Source organism: Mycteria americana, chromosome 3 (genome assembly GCF_035582795.1).
Source record: "Mycteria americana isolate JAX WOST 10 ecotype Jacksonville Zoo and Gardens chromosome 3, USCA_MyAme_1.0, whole genome shotgun sequence".
NCBI classification, from domain to species: Eukaryota; Metazoa; Chordata; class Aves; order Ciconiiformes; family Ciconiidae; genus Mycteria; species Mycteria americana.
The window spans coordinates 84,531,113-84,549,746 of NC_134367.1; the positions used below are offsets into that span (position 1 = coordinate 84,531,113).

Sequence of the window (18,634 nt, forward strand, 5' to 3'; positions counted from 1 at the left end):
TAAAACTCATCAGTGCTGTCTCCTCCAGTAATGCTTACAGCAGTTATAAACAGAAGGCTAAAAAACCCGTGAGGAAGATATTCTCACCAGGACTTTGCATCCATGTCTAGGAGCTATTGGATATATGGTCATATATACAATCTGCAGCTTTTATGGACACCTCAGATTTGACTGTTATCTGTAGCACTGTATATCTGATCAAATTTGAAGAGAAGGCATTCAGGTATAGCAGTAATCTGTAGCAGTCTCTGTTCAGTGCAGGCTGGCGAACACCTCTAGCCAGACAGGTTTTAATCCTTCCTCTTCCTCTTCATGTCTTGTGAATTCAAGACATGATCCTGAAAGTAACTGAACCTTTTTGGAATAGGGAAGATTGGAAACTCGTCGTCCTTACAGCTAGGCTAATATTGCAGAGAAAGTCTGTGTGTAAATTTGACAAACGTGAATTTGTTCTGAGTGGAGGTTGTGAATGTCGGAGGCATGCAAACAGAGTAGTGGTGGATGGTCACCAGACAGCGCATGTAAATGCAGATTTCAGAATGATTTCAGGACAGCAAACATCACTTCCAAAATAGCTCTTATTTGTGTTGGAAATGTGCTTTTGACATCTATGGTTTTTTAGTTGAGAAATAAAGACAGAGTAGAAAGTTATTAGGTGGTAGCCAAACAAAACTAACACAGCAGTCAAGTAGAACAAGCTCCTCACAAACAGACTAATAATTATTTGTGGAGAATATCACCAAATCACTCCAAATAAACTAGAGGAAAGGATGATCTGTTCCTGACAGATTGTGGGCAGCGTACATTTCGTGCATGTATTTGACTCCTGGCAGATGAATTCATTCTGGCATGAGATGGAGCCTATTAGGAAATTGGCTACACAAGTAAAAGTCCACACTCCATTTCCTTTAGGGTTGCTAAGCACAACAATTATTGCCCTCAGTGGTAAAGCAAGCACTTAAACTAATAAATGTCCTATTAATGAGTATACTAAACACGAAAATGTCTGAACTGGAAAAATACCAACTGTGCACGTTACCAACTGGGCGTGTGTTTCATGTTGGTTAAACAAACTAGCTAATAGGATAAAAGTCAAAGGTTGTAGCACACATAACTACGAGAACTTAGTTTTGTCTTGCATCTACCTTTCTATGTGAATAAGAAATCTTTCAGAAAAGTGGTGATGATACATGAGCTTAAAAGCAGTATGATGCTGGGTGTTAGCACACTCACATATAGGTTTATGTGTAAAAAACCCAACCCAACAACTATAATTTCTTGATCTAAAATGAAGAAGGGTAGCTGACTGTAACAAAACCAGTTCCATCAAACTACAGATTCTACAAATTCTTCAAACTGGGCAAATTCTAACTATCTCATCCTGGATTTTTAATCCGACCTTGCCTTTTTCACATGAAGCATCCTTGCTCTTGATTGGAAATGAAAGTCTGCTTTCTCCAGTTTTCAAGCTTTGAGAGTTTCCTCTCCACATTTGTAAGCTCTCTGCATCCACCAGCTTCTCCTCCGTTGCCTCTTGAATACGGGAGTGGTGTTGTAAAGGAAAAAAGCCATAAATTTGACTTGAAATTTTACCCTGAGTGTATCAGTTTTGCATTGCTTATACTGTAAGATGCTCACTGTAAATTAAATTAAATGTGATCCAGCAGCAAATGTGTTAAGGCTTAGGGAGGCGGGAAGGCTGCGGCGTGATACAAGTTACAGAAAGTAACAAGCCTGCTGCCAAGTGCTGCTCTCTCTGTAGAGCCCTTGGAACACAGTCTTCAGGCACCTTAGTCTTCATTAAACACAACTTTTTGTCATTGTGATACGTGGCTGATATTTTTACACACAGTGTAAGACAGGGACCTAGTGTGGCTCTCTGGTGTAAGTGTGTGCACCTGTAAGGGCAGCAAGAGAAATCAGAGACTGACGGAGTTAAAATGCTCTGGGATCAGGGTCGAGCAGAGCCGCATCAGACTGCATCGGCCCCAATTAGCTACACTTCACACACACATTGGGCAAAAGATTTCCAAAAGCCTGCAACTGGTTGGATGTCCTGTCCCCAGTTTGAAACCAGTCTTAGTTGGCTACTAATTGTCCTCGGTGCCTTTGAAAGCTTCTCTGGGGCGACTAAACTGAACACCGAGGAGAGGAGTCTTGAGTGCTGTGGTCATGCAAGGCATCATCAGAGGAGGAAGGAGGACAGGAGGTTTGAAGGCTTCGATGCCTCCTAGCTCTCTCGCAGCACCAGCTGGCAGCGGAGTGCCGGTCTCTGCTAAGCAGGGCACTTGGACACCACCCTCATGGAGGCAAGCAGAGCTCCAGCCAGCTGCAGGAGATAGTTACTGCCATACAAGTCTTTGACGTTTGGAGTTCTAGGCTTAAATAAAACATTGCAAGCCTGAAACATGTTAACAACTCTACGAATCCTGCAATATGAAATATATGCAGAGTTAAAATAACATGCCGTCAAAAAAAAAACAACTTGTCTTGTTTTCAAATCGATTCTCTAGGTGAGCAGCACCACTCTCCAAGTAAAATAATGTACTTACTGTGTCTTTCCTTTAAAAAATAAGAGGGCATAAACTTTGCAGAAAGGAAAGAGTATAAGTGCCCAGCAACAAAGACTTTTTAATAAATATCCTTTTAATTCTTACGAACGTCCCATTGATTACAGGGTAATAGCCAGTAGAGAAGTCTGATTGTCCTGCCTTGCGCAGCCATTTACCTCTAGGAAAAGAAGGTTAAATTTGGATGTAAAATGCTGATTTATTAGTTTCCTGCTTACGTAGCAGAGGCTCAGATGATCCTGGAAGCTAAGCTCAGAGCAGAAGCCAGCCAGGGTTATCCACGTTCTGTTCCTCACTGAGGTTACTTGGTCATCTGAATCTGAGGGAGTCGCTTACGTTCTGTGGCTGTATTTTACCCACCAGCAAGCCTGAAGTTTCTTCACAGAGGCAGTGTAAAATGAATTAATATTTTATAATGTGCTTTGAAATCCTCAGATAAAAGGCACTGCAACATTGCAGAATATTTCATGGACAGAACCATCCAAGATGAGATCCACCTCTTTTTATGTAACTTCTTTCAAAGATCAGAAACTAATTGGACTTGGAGATGAAATAGTGCAGTGAAACAAGATGGACCTACGGTTCCCAATATGCCTATGATGTGTAACATCACAGGAAGCTTAATGGATCAGAGAATTATACTAAGAAGGCCTGGAAATCACCATGAAAGCCAGGTTTTTTTTTTCATTTGACCAAGCCGAGCTTTTGTGGTCTTAGCACTGAGCACATGAATATACTCTCCAGAAGGATCACTTTGAAAGGATCCTAATGATGTTTTTTATAAAGCTCATCCCAAAGGCTGATGCGGAAGAGGCATAGGAAATGCAAACCACCCCTGAGCTTCATCAGACTGCAGATCACCAGATGAGACCTATGCAAACTAACAGTCCGGATCTGACCCACCAAGAAAGCTCGCCTCTTAAATATGGAAGAGGTGTGCAGACGGCACAAGTAAGGTGGTGTTTTCCCACGGTTTGCTAAACAGTCTGTCGGGGCTGCTTTTCAATAGCTAGTATTTATATAATTAACAAATATTTTGGAATGTTTGTGGAGTATTGATGGCTGCCCTGTCTTGTTTGCAAAGTACACTCATTTTAATTTGACCAAATCTTAAGAAATGTTGAGTATTTGCGTCTTTGCTGACGCACCTCGTATCTGAACCTGGTAAATGTGCCAAGTATTTTCATACCCACAGAAGAAACCACTAGGAGTAAAGGGTGCCGAGCTCACCGTGCTCAGCATCTTGTGAAAGCTGATTCTTTGCTTATAGCGATAGAATCTTTCTTACATGTTTCGTATTCATTCATTAGAATCTGTTCTCTCCTGGATCCACTTGCATTAAGTCTTGTTAATTAATACCAGTTAGACTTTTGCATATCGACAGAAGGGTAAACCTACCACACATTGTTGGTATGTCATGACTGGGGGTCTTAAATTTTTTTTTTTTTTGGGGGGGGGGGGGAAGTAGCAACCATAAAAAGTTGCTACATACAAGCAGCATCCAGTTGTGAAATACCACATTCTATCTAACTTGTGTGTAGGTATGGAGGTATTTTGTTTCATGCCTCAAAAAGAAGTTGGTAAGCTGTGTTAAGAAAGCTGTAGAGTATGCTACTGCAAGTATTGGAATATTATTGATAAATCAATGGTGTATCCTCGTCTTGAATGCTGCATCTAATTTTGGTCTCCCTCTTAGAAAGGACACAGCGGGAACAGAAAGGCTGTGGAAATGATGGTAGAAATGACTAAAGGCAGGGGTGAAAATCGACCCAGAATAGTGACTGGACTTGAAGGAGAATAAAGGAGGGATGCAATGCGGGCAAATAAAAGAAACGGCTTGGAGAGTGTAAATTATCCTTTCCCGTAAGACAGTAAGAAGGGATCGAAGCAGACCACGAAAAGCCAGGAGCCCTTTCCGTGCGGTGCAGTAGCCCAGCGCCCGCAGAAATCGCCGGAGCCGGGAGCCCGGCCCGCTCCGGGGAGCGCTGGCACAGCAGCGGGGAGCAGGAGCGGCGGCCGCAGCCGCATTACGGTCCGGGCTCCCTGCGTGCTCTGCCGGAGCGGTGCCCGGGAAGGCGCCCGCGGCCCCGGAGCGGGCACGCCGCGGACTGGCGCCCCGAGGCCGGACCGCGGGGCGGGCGCCGCCCGGGGACTCCGCAGCGCCCCTCGCCGCGGCGTCCGGGCGCCACCCCGCCTCGACCCGGGGGGCGGCCCCGGGAGCCCTGGGGGGCGGGCGGGGGGGGCCGTGCCGGTGACGTCGGGTTTGCAGCAGCCCCGAGCGGCAGCGGGCGGGCGGGCGAGCCCCAGCCCCCGCCGCCGCCGCCGCCGCCGCCGCCGCCGCCCGGTGCTGCGGCAGAGGGCGGCGGGCCGGGAGCCGTACCGGGGGAGCGCCGCCGAGGAGGGCTCCGGCGGCGCCAGGATGTAGGCGCGGGGCGGCGGGGAGCTGCCGCCGGCGACGGGCTCGCCATGAAGAAGCACTCGGCCAGGGTGGCCCCCCTCAGCGCCTGCAACAGCCCCGTCCTCACCCTCACCAAAGTGGAAGGTAAACGACGACGCTGGGAGCGGGACGGGGGTACCGCCACGGGGGTATCCCGGGGAGACCGGGTACCGCCACGGGGGATGCTCCGGGGCCACCGCGTACCGCCACGGGGGATGCTCCGGGGAGACTGGGTACCGCGGCAGGGGATGCTCCGGGGCGATCGGGTGCGGTGCCGGGGCGATCCCCGGCGGCGGGGGAGCTGCGCGGCCCGTGGGCGGGCGGCGGGGACCCCCGCCGCCCGCCCACGGGCCGCGCAGCTCCCCCGCCGCCGGGCATCGCCGGCGCCCACCCCCGCCCCGCTCCGCTCCGCTCCGGCTCTTTCCTCCCCCACGCTCCAGAGGCAGAGCTCTTCTCCCGGAGCAGCCCTCGGGGCCCGGGAGCGACCTCCAAGCCCCTGGGCAAGTACTTGCCAGGAGAGACCCCCGGCAGGAGGGAGGGAGGATGCTGGACATATTTGACCCCCGATGGGACACAGTGCTGTGTCCCAACCATCTGTCCTCACCTCTGGTTGCCAATCCAGCTGCATGGTAGCGGTGGGGTTGGGGCTCTGTGGCCAGGAGGGACATCAGGAGCCCAACAGCAGTAGGGGGTTGGCAGACCTTCAGGGACCACAGGGGCCTTTGGAGACTTTCAGGGTCCATGGTTGGGGACCTTGAAAAGGGCAGCGATGTGCTCAGGAGAGTCTCACAGAGAGCTCTGAAGCTCTGGGCATAGCCCGTGGCGAGGTCTAGGGTGAGGAGCTGTGATCCTGGGCAGAAACCTGTAGGCCATGTCCTAGAGAGGCAGAGCAGGTGAGATGGAGGGGGTGATGCGGAGGCAGGAGGAACAGAAGGAGGGTGCAGGTTGGGAAGAGGAGCCCACCTGAGGGGTGGATACGGAGCTCAGTTCCTGAAGGAAGGGCAAAGAGGAAGCCACTGGTTTGGGGGATCCACTGGGGGATGTGGGAGTTGGTTGAGAGAATGGGGTTGGCGAGAGGAGGAAGATTGGCCGAGAGGAACGGAGGGAGGAGAGGCAGAAAGGGATGAGCAAGATGAGGCAAAGAGGAAGAACAACTCAAAAAAGGGAATGATTGAACAGTAAGAGGTAAAATATGAATGTGAGACTCCAGAGAAAGCTCATGAAGAAGGAAAAAAAGTAATACTGAAAAACTGAGCAACAAAGAAAGGAAAAGAAAAAATGGTAGCAATAGCTCTGTGGAGGAGAAAGTGAGAAAATGCAGAAACGCCCAAGAGGGGGAAAGGAACTAAAATCAGCAAGTAAAAGTGGAAAATAATCAGGAGTACCTGAAGGTTGTTATTTCAGTTCATGGAGAATACAGCTGTTGCATTCCCCCAACATAAAAACCACCTGCTGTAGAGATCAGAAAAGGGATCTCAGTTCTCTGACCGAACGAAGAGCATGCCTGATCTTCATTACACTATAATTAGAATTAAAAAAAGCCCTTGGAGTTAGCCCCGTGCGCAGTAGTGTTTCTGTCAAGGTTTGCATTAGAGGCTTCTCTGGGCAGGGAGCATGTCTCCCTTTCTTTTGGTGCACTGCACATGCTTTATGAATCATAAATAATAATAACCCACCAGGTTCCAGCTTTGAAATGTGGGTCATCTCATTCCTCTTCTACCAGTTCAAATACAGTTTATTACCTACCTTATATAGAAACAGAAGCAGCGCAATCTTTCCCGGTGCCATAAAATTGAATCCTTTCAAGCGTTTCCATGTCTGCTCTGCATACCAGCTCTCAGATACCCTATCGCTGCCCACCAGGGACTTTGCTGACCTAGTTGGACTTTTCCTTCTTTACTTCACATTCTTTTTTTCCTTTATAATCAATGGCAAAATCTAAATTGCCTTGATGGCATATGATAGGGCCCAGAGGTTGTACAGAGGCAGGTAAGAGTTTCCTTTGCTGTTCGCTTCCTTTAATGAAACAGACTGGCTTTGATTGAGGGCTTCTCTTTCCAAATCAATTGACAGCATTTCCTTTCAGACTAACATTGACTAATTTTGCCAGCTGTTGTTTAGAGCCATATGAAAAAGCCAAGATGTAGTTATAGGCAAAAATAAAGTGAGGCAAGTGGGCATACTGTGGACTGCTTGCTTCCCTTGGTCTGGCTGCCATACCTCTAGCAAAGGTTTGCCTTCCTAAAGTTCTTTGGTAGCCCAAGTCCCGTGCAAAGGCATACCCAATGCTGCAAGAACAAGACAGCAAAAACTTTCCTCTGCTTCGTAGTTATGATTGTCTTCTCCCCTATCAACCACCATCAAAGCATTTCAAGGATCTTTGGCAGAACCACTAGGAATATGTTTCACTCGAGGATAGTTAGCCAAGAGGAGCCTTTCATTGATATGCATTGCTGCAAAGCCTTCCAGCATTCCCTCTATTTTCCTGTCGGTGCAGTAGCTTCTTTGCTTTAAAAGGGAGATAAGGACTTTGTGTGCCTTCAGAAGCGTGACTGCCATTTCAAATTATTTCAGAGATTGAATCATCAGTATGCACTGAGCCTGCTGTACCAGCACTTTTCAAGACAACTGTATCTACATGCATCACTGAGGCAGGCAGTAACCATACCATGTGTTTTCTGTGCCTGGTACCACTGCACACACTTCATATTTTGAAAAAAGTAGGCTCAGTGCCTGCTTTGTGCTTGTCCATCTCTCCGTCGTTGTTTTTCTCACCAGTTTCCATGCATGCTGCAGTGGCTGTTCCTCTCAGACCGGTCAATTGGCTGGTTTCTCCCTATTTGTACCTGAAAGCACAGTGTACTTTGAGGACTGACTTCCCTTCCATGGGAAGGTGAATATTTCCATTCCCTCTCTGCATCTTGGGATCTTCCCGAGATAGGTGACATCAACTTTCATGAGCAGCTGGAGGACAATCACCTTGCCAGAGAAAAGCCATTCTCCACTTAATTAGCCCCTACTTAGAGCTACTTATTCCCAGGCTTCCAGCACCAAAGAAATGGTATTGCAGCCTCCCCACATAGCAGTTTCCTCTGGACTGTTCTGTCGGGAAGAGTGACTGGTGGTATTCAAAGTTGCTTATAATGCAAATGATACTTCTCTGCTTTCATTTATTACATGTAAATATCTAAACTGAGTTGATGTGGAACCAGATTCTCCCATATGCTCAGCCGGAGTAACCTTGTCTCCATCACTGGATTTGCAGGGAATTTGTACAAGTGCAAATGAGAAATGAATTTGGCCTTTAATATATTGCATGCCTGCAGGGAATTCATCACAAGCGTATCAACACTGTAATCACTTTAATAATAAATCTTTTTCAGTTCTTTAGCAAGCACAAAATGAAGATCCCCAGCACAGCAAAAACTTTCATGAGTGGCAGTCTGCTTCCTTAAGATATACGGTTCTTATTATCTTCATTTTGCAGATGGGGCAGCCGAGAAACTGCAGAATGAAGCAACTTGTCTAAAAACAAGCAGCACATCTTTTCACAGAGCAGGCGAGAAAAGACTTACAATAGATATGAATAGATCCCCAAACTTCCCACACGTGTGTTCTGGCCATGGGATGGCACTTCCACAAATGGATGCGACAGAAGTGTGAGAGAACTCCTTTTACTGAAGTCAATGACTTCAGGTTCCTACTAAGACTTCCTTTTTGGGAAATAAGCTGAAATGCTGCATAAATATATCTCCGGATAAATACTGTGTAACTATTAGCAGTGTTCTGCTGGTGGCATCTAAAGGTTTTGGTAGTCAGGCAGCACTTGTTTGTACTTTGAGCACTAGGACAGACCCTGTGAAAATTTCACGCAGGAGTTGGCATTTGTAGAAGCAAGAATTGTGCCCACTGGTCTTTTTTATGTGAGGACTGTACGTTATAGAAATATGCAGTGCTCGTGCATTCTAGAAGACAGAAGCAGCTGGAGAGCAGGAGAGGCCGGTGGTTCGGTGGCTCAGCCAGGGCTGTGGGTTTGTGGCCCAGCCAGGGCTTGTGTGTGCTTCCCCACTGAAGTGGCTTCCGCAAGGAATGCATGCTGGCTTCTGCGGGGAGTAATTTGCAAAATGTTTGCTTTTGATCAGCCTGTCTTCCTGCACAGAAGACAGTCTTAGATGTGAACATTCACCATCAGGGCAGAGACCATCAAACCCACCTTGTGCTTGCTCCATAGTTGTGGTAGCAGCTTTTGCTCACTCCTGACCGGAGCTGGGATGGAGTGAATGATCTAGGGGGAAAGGTAATGGTAAGAAGCTTGCGCGCAGCTACCAGAATGAATGGGGGTGTAAATTTGCTGTGTATCTGCTTCTCTATGGTACCTGCCAGCGTGCGCTCTGTTACTACAGGGTAAAGTCAAGGTGACTTACTCCCCTGATGGAAAAGCGGTACCCTCTTCCATGTTTACGTGTGGGTACTGAGTGTTAAGTGCACATAGGCAGTAGTTACACTCTGGCTTTGCCCCAGGGCAACTTTTGCCCAATTTTCCTATTCCTTGCGGTATTTTCAGTTAACACAACAGCGTATTTGAGCCGATATCCAAGATCTTGTTCCAAAGGCGTGAGGAGGTTCTTGTTGCATAACACCTGGCTCCCTTCCCAAATGGCACCGTGCTTTCTTAGGCTTTAAACAGCCTCAAAATGAGCTGCTCTTAGCTGTGCTAGGCTTACTCACTGGGGATTCCCACCAGCTCATCTTTGATCGTGTCCCACTGGTTATTTGGTATACCATCTCGCCTGTGCAGACTCATAAGCTATAGGTTTGGAGGTGACTCATTGCTTCTGCACTGTATGTCCCCTCCCCAAATGATACAAAAATAAAATGAGGCCATTTTGATGCTACTAAACTAATGCCAGAGCAGGAGCTTTAATGCATCACGAAGCAGAAAGAGAAGTTATTAAAGATTTATCCAAGCTTCCTTACTTTAGTGGCTGAAATGAGCCAATATGTACACACTATGGACAAACAATACTTTCATTTACAGTGACAGAATTTAGGAATAACAGCAACCATTGGATCATCTTCTCAGACCTTCTGTAGATCACAGGCCATTACATTTCACCCACTTATCCTTAAATGAAGCAAGGTGCATTTTCTAGTCATCTTGAATCAATTTAGGCATTTGCTCTCAAAAACTAAGCAGATTACTAATCCATCTATTTAATTACAGATTTCTCCCATGAGAAGTTGGAACAAGAACTAGTAAAAAAAAATATTAAGTCACTAGAATGCATCATTCGTTGTCTCCTATTTTAATTTTATAATTCTTGTAAAAGAATAGATCATCATAGATCATAGACTATTTCAGCTGGAAGGGGCCTACAATGATCATCTAGTCCAACTCCCTGACCAATTCAGGGCTGACCAAAAGTTAAAGCCTGTTGTTAAGGGCATTGTCAAAATGCCTCTTAAACACTGACAGGCTTGGGGCATCGACCACCTCTCTAGGAAGCCTGTTCCAGTGTTTGACCACTCTCTCGGTAAAGAAATGCTTCCTAATGCCCAGTCTAAACCTCCCCGGCGCAGCTTTGAACCATTCCCATGCGTCCTATCGCTGGGTACCAGGGAGAAGAGATCAGCACCTCCCTCCCCACGTCCCCTCCTCAGGAAGCTGTAGAGAGCAGTGAGGTCGCCCATCAGCCTCCTCCTCTCCAAAGCAGACAAGCCCAAAGCCCCTAGCCGCTCCTCACAGGACATTCCTTCCAGCCCTTTCACCAGCTTTGTTGCCCTCCTCTGGACACAGCCAAGGACCTTCACATCCTTCTTAAATTGCGGGGCCCAGAACTGCACACAGCACTCGAGGTGAGGCTGCACCAACACTGAATCCAGCGGGACGATCACCTCTTTTGACCGGCTGGTTATGCCGTGTTTGATGCACCCCAGGATGTGGTTTGCCCTCTTGGCTGCCAGAAATTTTGTCCCTCTCCTAATGGTTGACAATTGTAGACGGTAGGATTTGTAGCATAGGAGCAGTTCATTATAAGAGCCAGAGTTCAGAAAAGACTAGTAGTTCAACATAAAAGTCTGTGATAGCTCAACATGTATTCCCCAGCAATTTGCCAGTTATAAACCTCATATATAACATTATTTGTGTGGTAGCTTTGCTAGCACATTATACTCAGCACAGCACTTATATAGGAAGCGGCTCCCTCCACTTGACTGGAGTACCATCGGCAACCTTTAGCCCACAGCCCAGTTAATTTTTGTTGATTCTAAACCATGAGATGCCACTGCAGACCCGGATAGCATCCTGCAGAAGCAGGAATTTGGCAAGTAAAAGAGTAGATTTACTTTGTAATCTTCACTGAGTTTTGCTGACAGCCACTGCAGCATAAGATCAAAGGCAACAGGAAAGAAGGCATTTTTAGCAGTGCAGAGCTGGGTTGCTTTTAGGCAGAGCTGCCTACCAAATGTGTTGGCACCATGTATTGGAGAAGCCAGGTACCACCTCTGATGTTAACTGCCCAATTTCAGGAGCTTGGATCGGCTCTACCTGACTATAATGCAGGGGTACCTAGCCTGGAAATTTTGTGAATCCTACTCAAGGCATGAATTTCGCCATGGGATCTAGCACCCTTTGGTTATACAAAAGTTATATGTTGACTCTTCTTGAAGTAATAGCTGAAGCAAAAATACATTTTGCTCAGTATCACTATTTCTGGCCAAAATCCTCCTCAAACAAAAAAAACCCCATGAGCCCCGTAAGCCTTGTAATTCAGTCATGGAGAATACAGAAGTGAGGAAGTATGATCTAGAAATGCCTGTTCCACAATCACCTCAAATTCCCTAGTGCAAGTCTCAGCAAGACTTGCATTTGTAGCTGAAAAAGGCATGAGTCTGTCTTCTGTAGCCGATTGAAACAAGTGAGGAATAGCAGGCTGCAGAAGCCTTTCTCGCTGAAAAGAGGAAGAGGCAAGTATCAGAGAGAAAATAGAAACTAGAATTTTTGCATGTAATGTATTTTTGCTCGGAGTTATACTGAGTGCCTTGATGCCAGCATGGGTCTAGCCAAACCTAGCTTTGTTATCAAAGGAGACCCAGCTTTTGCTGAGCTTGCTGGTGAGAGGTGAGGAGGCATCCTCTTCTTTCTTCTGGTAGATCCTTGAGCAGCAACTCATGTGGGACTTCTCTGGATATATGTACGTTACTCCAACCACTGTGAGCACGCTCAAGTCCATGTCAAGTCCACTCTAATGTATGGTTATTGGTTGTCAGAGAACAGATACTCCAACTGTCTTGTTCTGAACTTAGGACCTAAAAAAAGCATTGTGTTTGAGGTTCAATAGCAGGTTAACCCTTTAGCTTCTAAAAGAACAATCCAGTTAGAGTTAGAGTTCAGCATGCAGGAAACCAATGGCTATAGCAAAATCTTTTGTCTAAAACTGTGTTTACTTGAAAGCCAAGCAGCTCTGAATTTTGGAAAGCCCCATAAGGGAGAAAGAACATCACCTGGGTTTTGATAAAATACAGCTAGCATAGCCTCCACAGTTAACATGAATTCACTTACCTCTTAAGATAATGCCTGTATATATGTACTGATATAAATGTGCTATTTGTATTAATAGAAGTAGTTGAATTCCCTTGGAGATAAAACTGTTACTCAAGAAAGATGCATGGCGCTCAAACGCGTGGCTAATTAATACAGTAGTTGCCTGCAGAGAATCCAGTTTGTTTCTTTCACCAGAACAGACAATCATCTCTCAAACCTTTGGTCAGGCTGAAATTTGCACAGACTCTGATTACAATTTGCCCAGGATACAGTTTTGGTCATAGCTCATTTTCGTTCTAATGGAAGTTCTGCTTCCACAGAGATGCTGGTCTCCTCAAAGTCAATGGCGAAACTCCCAGTGACGTCGCCAGGTAGCTCACTGGAAGCTTCAGTCCAATTTTTATTCAAGAAAGGAATGCAGAATAATGAGAAAAAAAAATCTCTTTTTCCTTATTATCAAGAATATGTATCTCATAATCAGGTTTATTCTTTATGTGCTTTTATGGCTGTTACTTTCCAGTATCACAATGCTGATACTGTAATAAGTGCCCAGTATCTTCCATTTTCACTCTGGACTCCAGTCATGCATTCTGATTAATAATAAAAAGGACAGTATTTAGGGGAACTCCACACCCCACAATACGGAATATCATATTTTAATGAGGCCCATTCGAGTGCAGCACTTTTAATAGAATTTCTAAGCAGTTGCCTCTGAAGATAAATTAAATGGATTAAAGTCCAAATTGCTGCAGTATGGAGTTGATAATTTTTCAGCTCTCTCTGGATCAGTAACAGGAATTAGAATATATATTTTGCAGGAAGCCTTGCTGGAGTATTTGACACAGGAAGAAAGAAATATGTATGCTAAGGAGGAGAATTTAGCATATCTTCCACAAATGTGTGCAGATTATTTAATTCCAACTCTTAGTAAGCTTAGGTATAATATTTAGCACAGGATAAACCAGGAATTAATATATGATAACCATTAGTGATAGAAAATGCTATATCTGTAAGTCGTACTTCAGGATTTGGGAGTACCTGTTACAAGAAACTTATGCCTATTTGGTACAAGTTAAAGTATATGGATGCTCTGGTGGTATCAGTGATACGGGACAGATTTCCACAGACAAGAGGACAGGAGAATCACCTTGATTGCCTGTGAGCTAATAGACCTATTTCCTACCCTGTTGAAATTAAGGTGAGATGATCAGATAAGGTTGAATATCCTGCATAGATTATTAAAAGTGGCATTAAAGTAACACTTTATTTTGTATAATTAGTTAATTTATATTATGAATTCCAATAGCAAAAGAGGGTCTGAACTCAGACTGCATTCACCTTGCTTTGAATCTGTGTTCATGCAGTTTTCCCCGTTTCCAGATACCTACGTCCTTTATTCTGTAGCCTCAAGCAAATTCAGACCTTCTGACCTAATAGGTTAATATTGTGGTTTTGTTCTTTAAAATAACCCCTACTGTGGATTTTTAAACTATCTGCTGTATTGATTTATTCTTAATTTAGTCATGCCATTCCATGATCAAATTAAGTAAAATTATTTTTATCTGTTCCTGTAAAAGCAAAGTATTTAAAAGTGCTTTAAGTATTTAAGAAAGTACTTTAAACTTCTACATTTTCCCCAAAAATCCATATGTGCAATGCCATTTTGACCAAATATTCTCATTTAAAAACTGATTTAATAAAGGTTTATGAGGTTTTGTCATTTTTCAGTTACGATACATTAATTGGTATTCATTAAAAAATATAATACTGGTCTGTTAGACCTTCAGCACTGACCATGGTTGGAAAGTTGGGGAAATGTGCAGACAAACCCAAAGTCATTGCAGCGCTAAGCGTCGTAGTCCCACCCGCCAGCCACCCACGGGGACTCACGGCTTCCCCGTAGGAACCCAAGGGCAATTTCCTCAAAAATCACATGCACAGCCACCATACGGGGCCCGACCAAAGGTCCATCTGGTCCTGTCTCCAGCTCGGTGGAATTGATTGGGAAGGTGTATTTTCTCACTTGAGATGCGTCTCTCGCAGTGTGGGTGTGCTGACAGCTGCAGTTTCCCCAGATGTGGGAAACAACTTTTTTCTCTGTTTTCTGCTTTGTTCCTAGTAATTTTTGGCAGTTATTTTGCTTTTTTGGCTGCTCCTGAGCACTGAGTTGCCCTTTTTGTGGAGCAGCCTGTGAAGGGCTCAGGATCCCCGGTGGCAATGGCCAGAGCCCATCGCTGCGTGCGCAGCAAGTGAATTGTTTACTCCCACCTGCACCTCTGTATCGGCACACTTCTCCACCTGCCAATTTACGATCCAGCCACATAGCCTGTCATCCCTCGCAGCTGGCCCTTAGCCCTCCTGACCTGCCTAACTTCATGTCGTTAGGAAACTGTCACCTCATCGCTCGCCCCCTTGTTGGCGTTACCCGTGGCTATGGTGAAGAGCGCGGGTCCCACAGCAGACCTCTGCAGAGCTTCAGCTACTCCCCTCATTGCTGTATTTACTCCTCACTGGTTTCCGAGCTTGTACTGAGTCTTTTATCCATTCCAGCACCTTCCCTGGCTGCTTGTTTTCTGTAAGGGCCTTTGGAGTGGGGTTTTGTCAGAAGCCTCTTAAAAGCCTAGAAAGAGAAAGTGCATGTCCTTTGTCAACGTGCCTGTTGACCCCTGCCAAGGGGCACCAGTGAGGCTGCAGGATGAATCATCTGGCTTGCCTGGTAGGTAACGCCGAGCAGAGCCCTGTGCTTTATGCCGTGCTACGATGCCCGTTCCTCACTATTGCTCTCTCTCTCTAGCACTTACCACTCTGTTTCAGAGTTGAGTTGGCAGCTAAGTGGCTGAACCCTTTCCTTCTAAAAATGGAGGTGGAGCGTGTGCTCCTCTTCAGTAGCTCAGTGCATAGAGCTGCCTCCCACCCCCTGTGCTCGAAGAAGCAGGGATCCCGTCTGTCCAAGTGGGTGCTCTAATCCACAGACCTTCCAAGGCCAGGGGAACCCAGATATCAGCAAAGCTGGTCTGCTCAGAATAGGAAACATACTTATTTATTGGGAAAGTGTGAAGTGAGGAGGTTGTTTGCCCAGAGGAGAAGAAGTGAGGCTCTAGGCCTTGTTCCAAGGACTACTTCAAATACAGAATGGAAGTATTTCTTGGAGATGACTCTTAAAATGAGAGATGGAAACTCTCAAAGGTGTCTTTGAATCCTGACAGGGTCTGGGTGTAAGAGAGGCACAAACCTGCTTAGGAGTCATGGTGCTTAGGCATGCGCAGGAACAGATTCTTTGGCATCTGAAGAGCTCTAGCGGGGTTGGGAGGAGGATACAGCTGGTGCAAGCGGCCTTGGCAAAGCTAAAGCTAATTTGGAGAAGGAGTGAATGTCCCTTGATGCAGAAGTTAGGCTGTGCGTGCTCTCATTACTGTTCTGTGCAGCAGAGACATGGGCCTTTGGAAAGGTTGATACATGGAGGTTACTGGCTTCCGAAATGAAATATTAACAGTTCCTTAAAACCAGCTATCAGGATGACTTGCGAAAGGAGAGATCATCGTGGACAATGGCATGAGAAAACTGCACTAGCTACTGGGTGATCTGCCAGGCGACAGATGAGTCCCTAAGACCTCACTCTTTAACCTGACCAACTATGAAGAAAATGCCTGGGCAACATATCTGAATAAATATCATCTCAGATTTAGACAACTACAGTGGCAATTAGAGACATAAATCACTTTGTGGATTTGGCACTTCATCTTCTCCTCACAGGATGATGCCTCAGCTATTTTTTAACAGTTTAGCTCAAAAATCCTGGACAGTTAAATAATGCATAGCTAGTGTGGTAGACAGGAATGGGATAAAAACACTTTGAGGAGTTCGGGAGTCGGCTACTGAGGCAAATAGTATTGTGTGTCCAGAAAACCACCACCAGAAGTCATTGTGTGTGTTCTTCGGTATGTGTGTAGCTGGTAAGTAATTGTGTTGGAACTAATGGTCTCCCACTGATCTCTCTGTGTAGTAATTATTGGGTGAAGAGGAAGCCACACAGCGTTCAAGGTTGTGAGAATATACCTTGTGTAGTGTCCAGCCCCAATCTCCCTGCATGTCACGGGTTTCTAACCACGCTGAGGGGCAGGCGCTGTCTTACAGGACTTGCCTCAGCTCCTTCCCCCTATTTATGATAAGCATATAATAGTTTTGCAAGCTTTACAAACTTGTTCTGTGCAATGCCCAAGCAGCTACAAAACGTTTGAGAGGCTGGCAAAATGGAAATGCCTTGAGGATGGTTCATTTGTAATTGTTACAGAGACCTGTGAGGAGTCTTCCTTTTGTCAGAATTTTTTCCAGAAGCCTGATTTAAAGAGCTGTTTAAGAATATGCTTACGTTGAAGCACATTCATAGCCTGGAGAAGCTGGCGGAGTTGTGCATTATCATTAGGCACATGTCTCAGTCCCTAATAGGCAGGACCTTAGTCTGTGAGGGTCACTTTCTCACTCTGAAGGATTAGCAAGGGCACCCAGCACTTTTGTAATACTTCTTTCACTCATTTGCTGACTAGGTGGCAACAGCTGAAGCAGATCATTTGTGACAGCTAAGTATGTTTGTGTGGCGGGGCCCAGCTCTGAGCCAACCGGTGCTGTCTGCGGTGGCTTTACTCGCTGTTCCTGACGGCAGCGGTGGAGAGGTGGGACTCATCTCACCCAGCTTCAGACACCTACGCTAGAGACACCTACTGCTGAGCTTGTCGCTCCAGACTGTTTAGAGCTGGTGGAGAGAAACAAGCACTTGGAGAGGCTGATTCATCTGGCTTGTTTTAATCGTCTACTTTAGGAGGAGATAAACCGTGCTATGGAAATGTCTTTTTTCTGTCTACTAACTATGCAGAAAGTGTAAATGACTGTCTCAGATATACAAGTCTGCACAGCAGATGTCTCAAACTGAGAAAATGAATGCCACCCTTGGTTTTTAACAGTATCACATTTTTAACATATACAGTGAGGTACAGTGTGGTCCTATGGTAAGCCTTTAACTGGCTAGCTGTGCACAGGAGTCTTAAGCCTTAAAGCACTTTTGAAGTGGTCTGGGCAGGCTATTTAAAGGTGTTACCTCTGCTGGGGTGGATTTTCTCTAACCCGGTGCAAGTATCCGTAGTCAGTAAGGAAGGACACATCATCTAAGGCATCTGCCTTACGTGGGGTGTGTAGTGCCTTCCAGTGCCCGTTTTCCTCCGTGGCCTCAGCCGGGAGCCTGGAGTGAGCAGCTCAGTGTCCCTACCACAGGTATCTGAAGTCAGCTGAGAGGGGTCTTGCCCGTAATGGAGGAAACGTAGGGACAGCTGTTTTCTGGGGTTGGGGATCCCTGTGGGTAATGGCATTGGCGGTAGCATTGGAGGTGATTTCCTTCCTTTGCTTCTGAATGCCACGGGAGAGAGGTTGGGCTGAAAGGCAGGGAAGAGGAGTGGTTCCAGTGGGGATTTGTGAAAAAGGAAAATGAATGAACAAAAGGAAGAATGAAAAGCCAAAATTAGTAAAAGCAAGATAGGCATTTTCCTCTATCTCAGCATCTTGATTTGTTCTTTTGGGGGATACAGTAGCATACAGAGCAGTCTGCTGCAAGGAGCAATGGAAGAAACCCATTAAAAGTCTGGAGGAGGATGTCCAGAAATAAAATTCTTTAATGTCCTGCCTTATCCATTCTGAAAATACATTTTGCCATCTTTAAATTACTGTGTATTCTGTTGCCAGCTGGCCCTTGTGCAGTGTTAGAAAGAGAGTGAGGAGCTTCTCATCCATGTGTGGGTTTGATGGCACCCCGTCTGTGCACCTGCAGTTTGCATGAGGAGAATGTCCCTGTGGGGGCACAGGGACTGGGCAGGGAAAGCTACAGCTCTGGGTGTTACGCGTGCCAGCTAGCAGGCAAGTCCCCAGCACAGTAAATGAGAGGATGAGACCACATGGGTGTATATCATCTGTAGCGTCCACCATTTCCAAAGACAATCTGGCTTTTTGGGGCAGATTACGTCCCAGGTATCCTCCAGGAAAGTGCCACATCCACTGGGAAAGGCTGTGCCCGTTTGACATCTAGCCCTCCGGCAGCAC

General features: G+C 46.0%; 1 protein-coding gene across 2 annotated transcripts in view; it reads left to right on the forward strand.

Annotated features, from left to right (window-relative positions):
* The window catches only part of SLC35F3 (solute carrier family 35 member F3), a 192,650-nt gene that overhangs the window by 122,560 nt on the left and 51,456 nt on the right, over positions 1-18,634 (forward strand). Inside the window, exon 1 of one of the 2 annotated variants that reach the window (XM_075497389.1) lies at positions 5,037-5,112. The exons of the other annotated variant lie outside the window; for it this stretch is intronic. Within the exon in view, the coding sequence (XP_075353504.1) occupies positions 5,037-5,112 (76 nt within the window). Of the gene's footprint in view, positions 1-5,036; positions 5,113-18,634 lie in introns of those variants that run through there. 2 annotated transcript variants of the gene reach the window in all.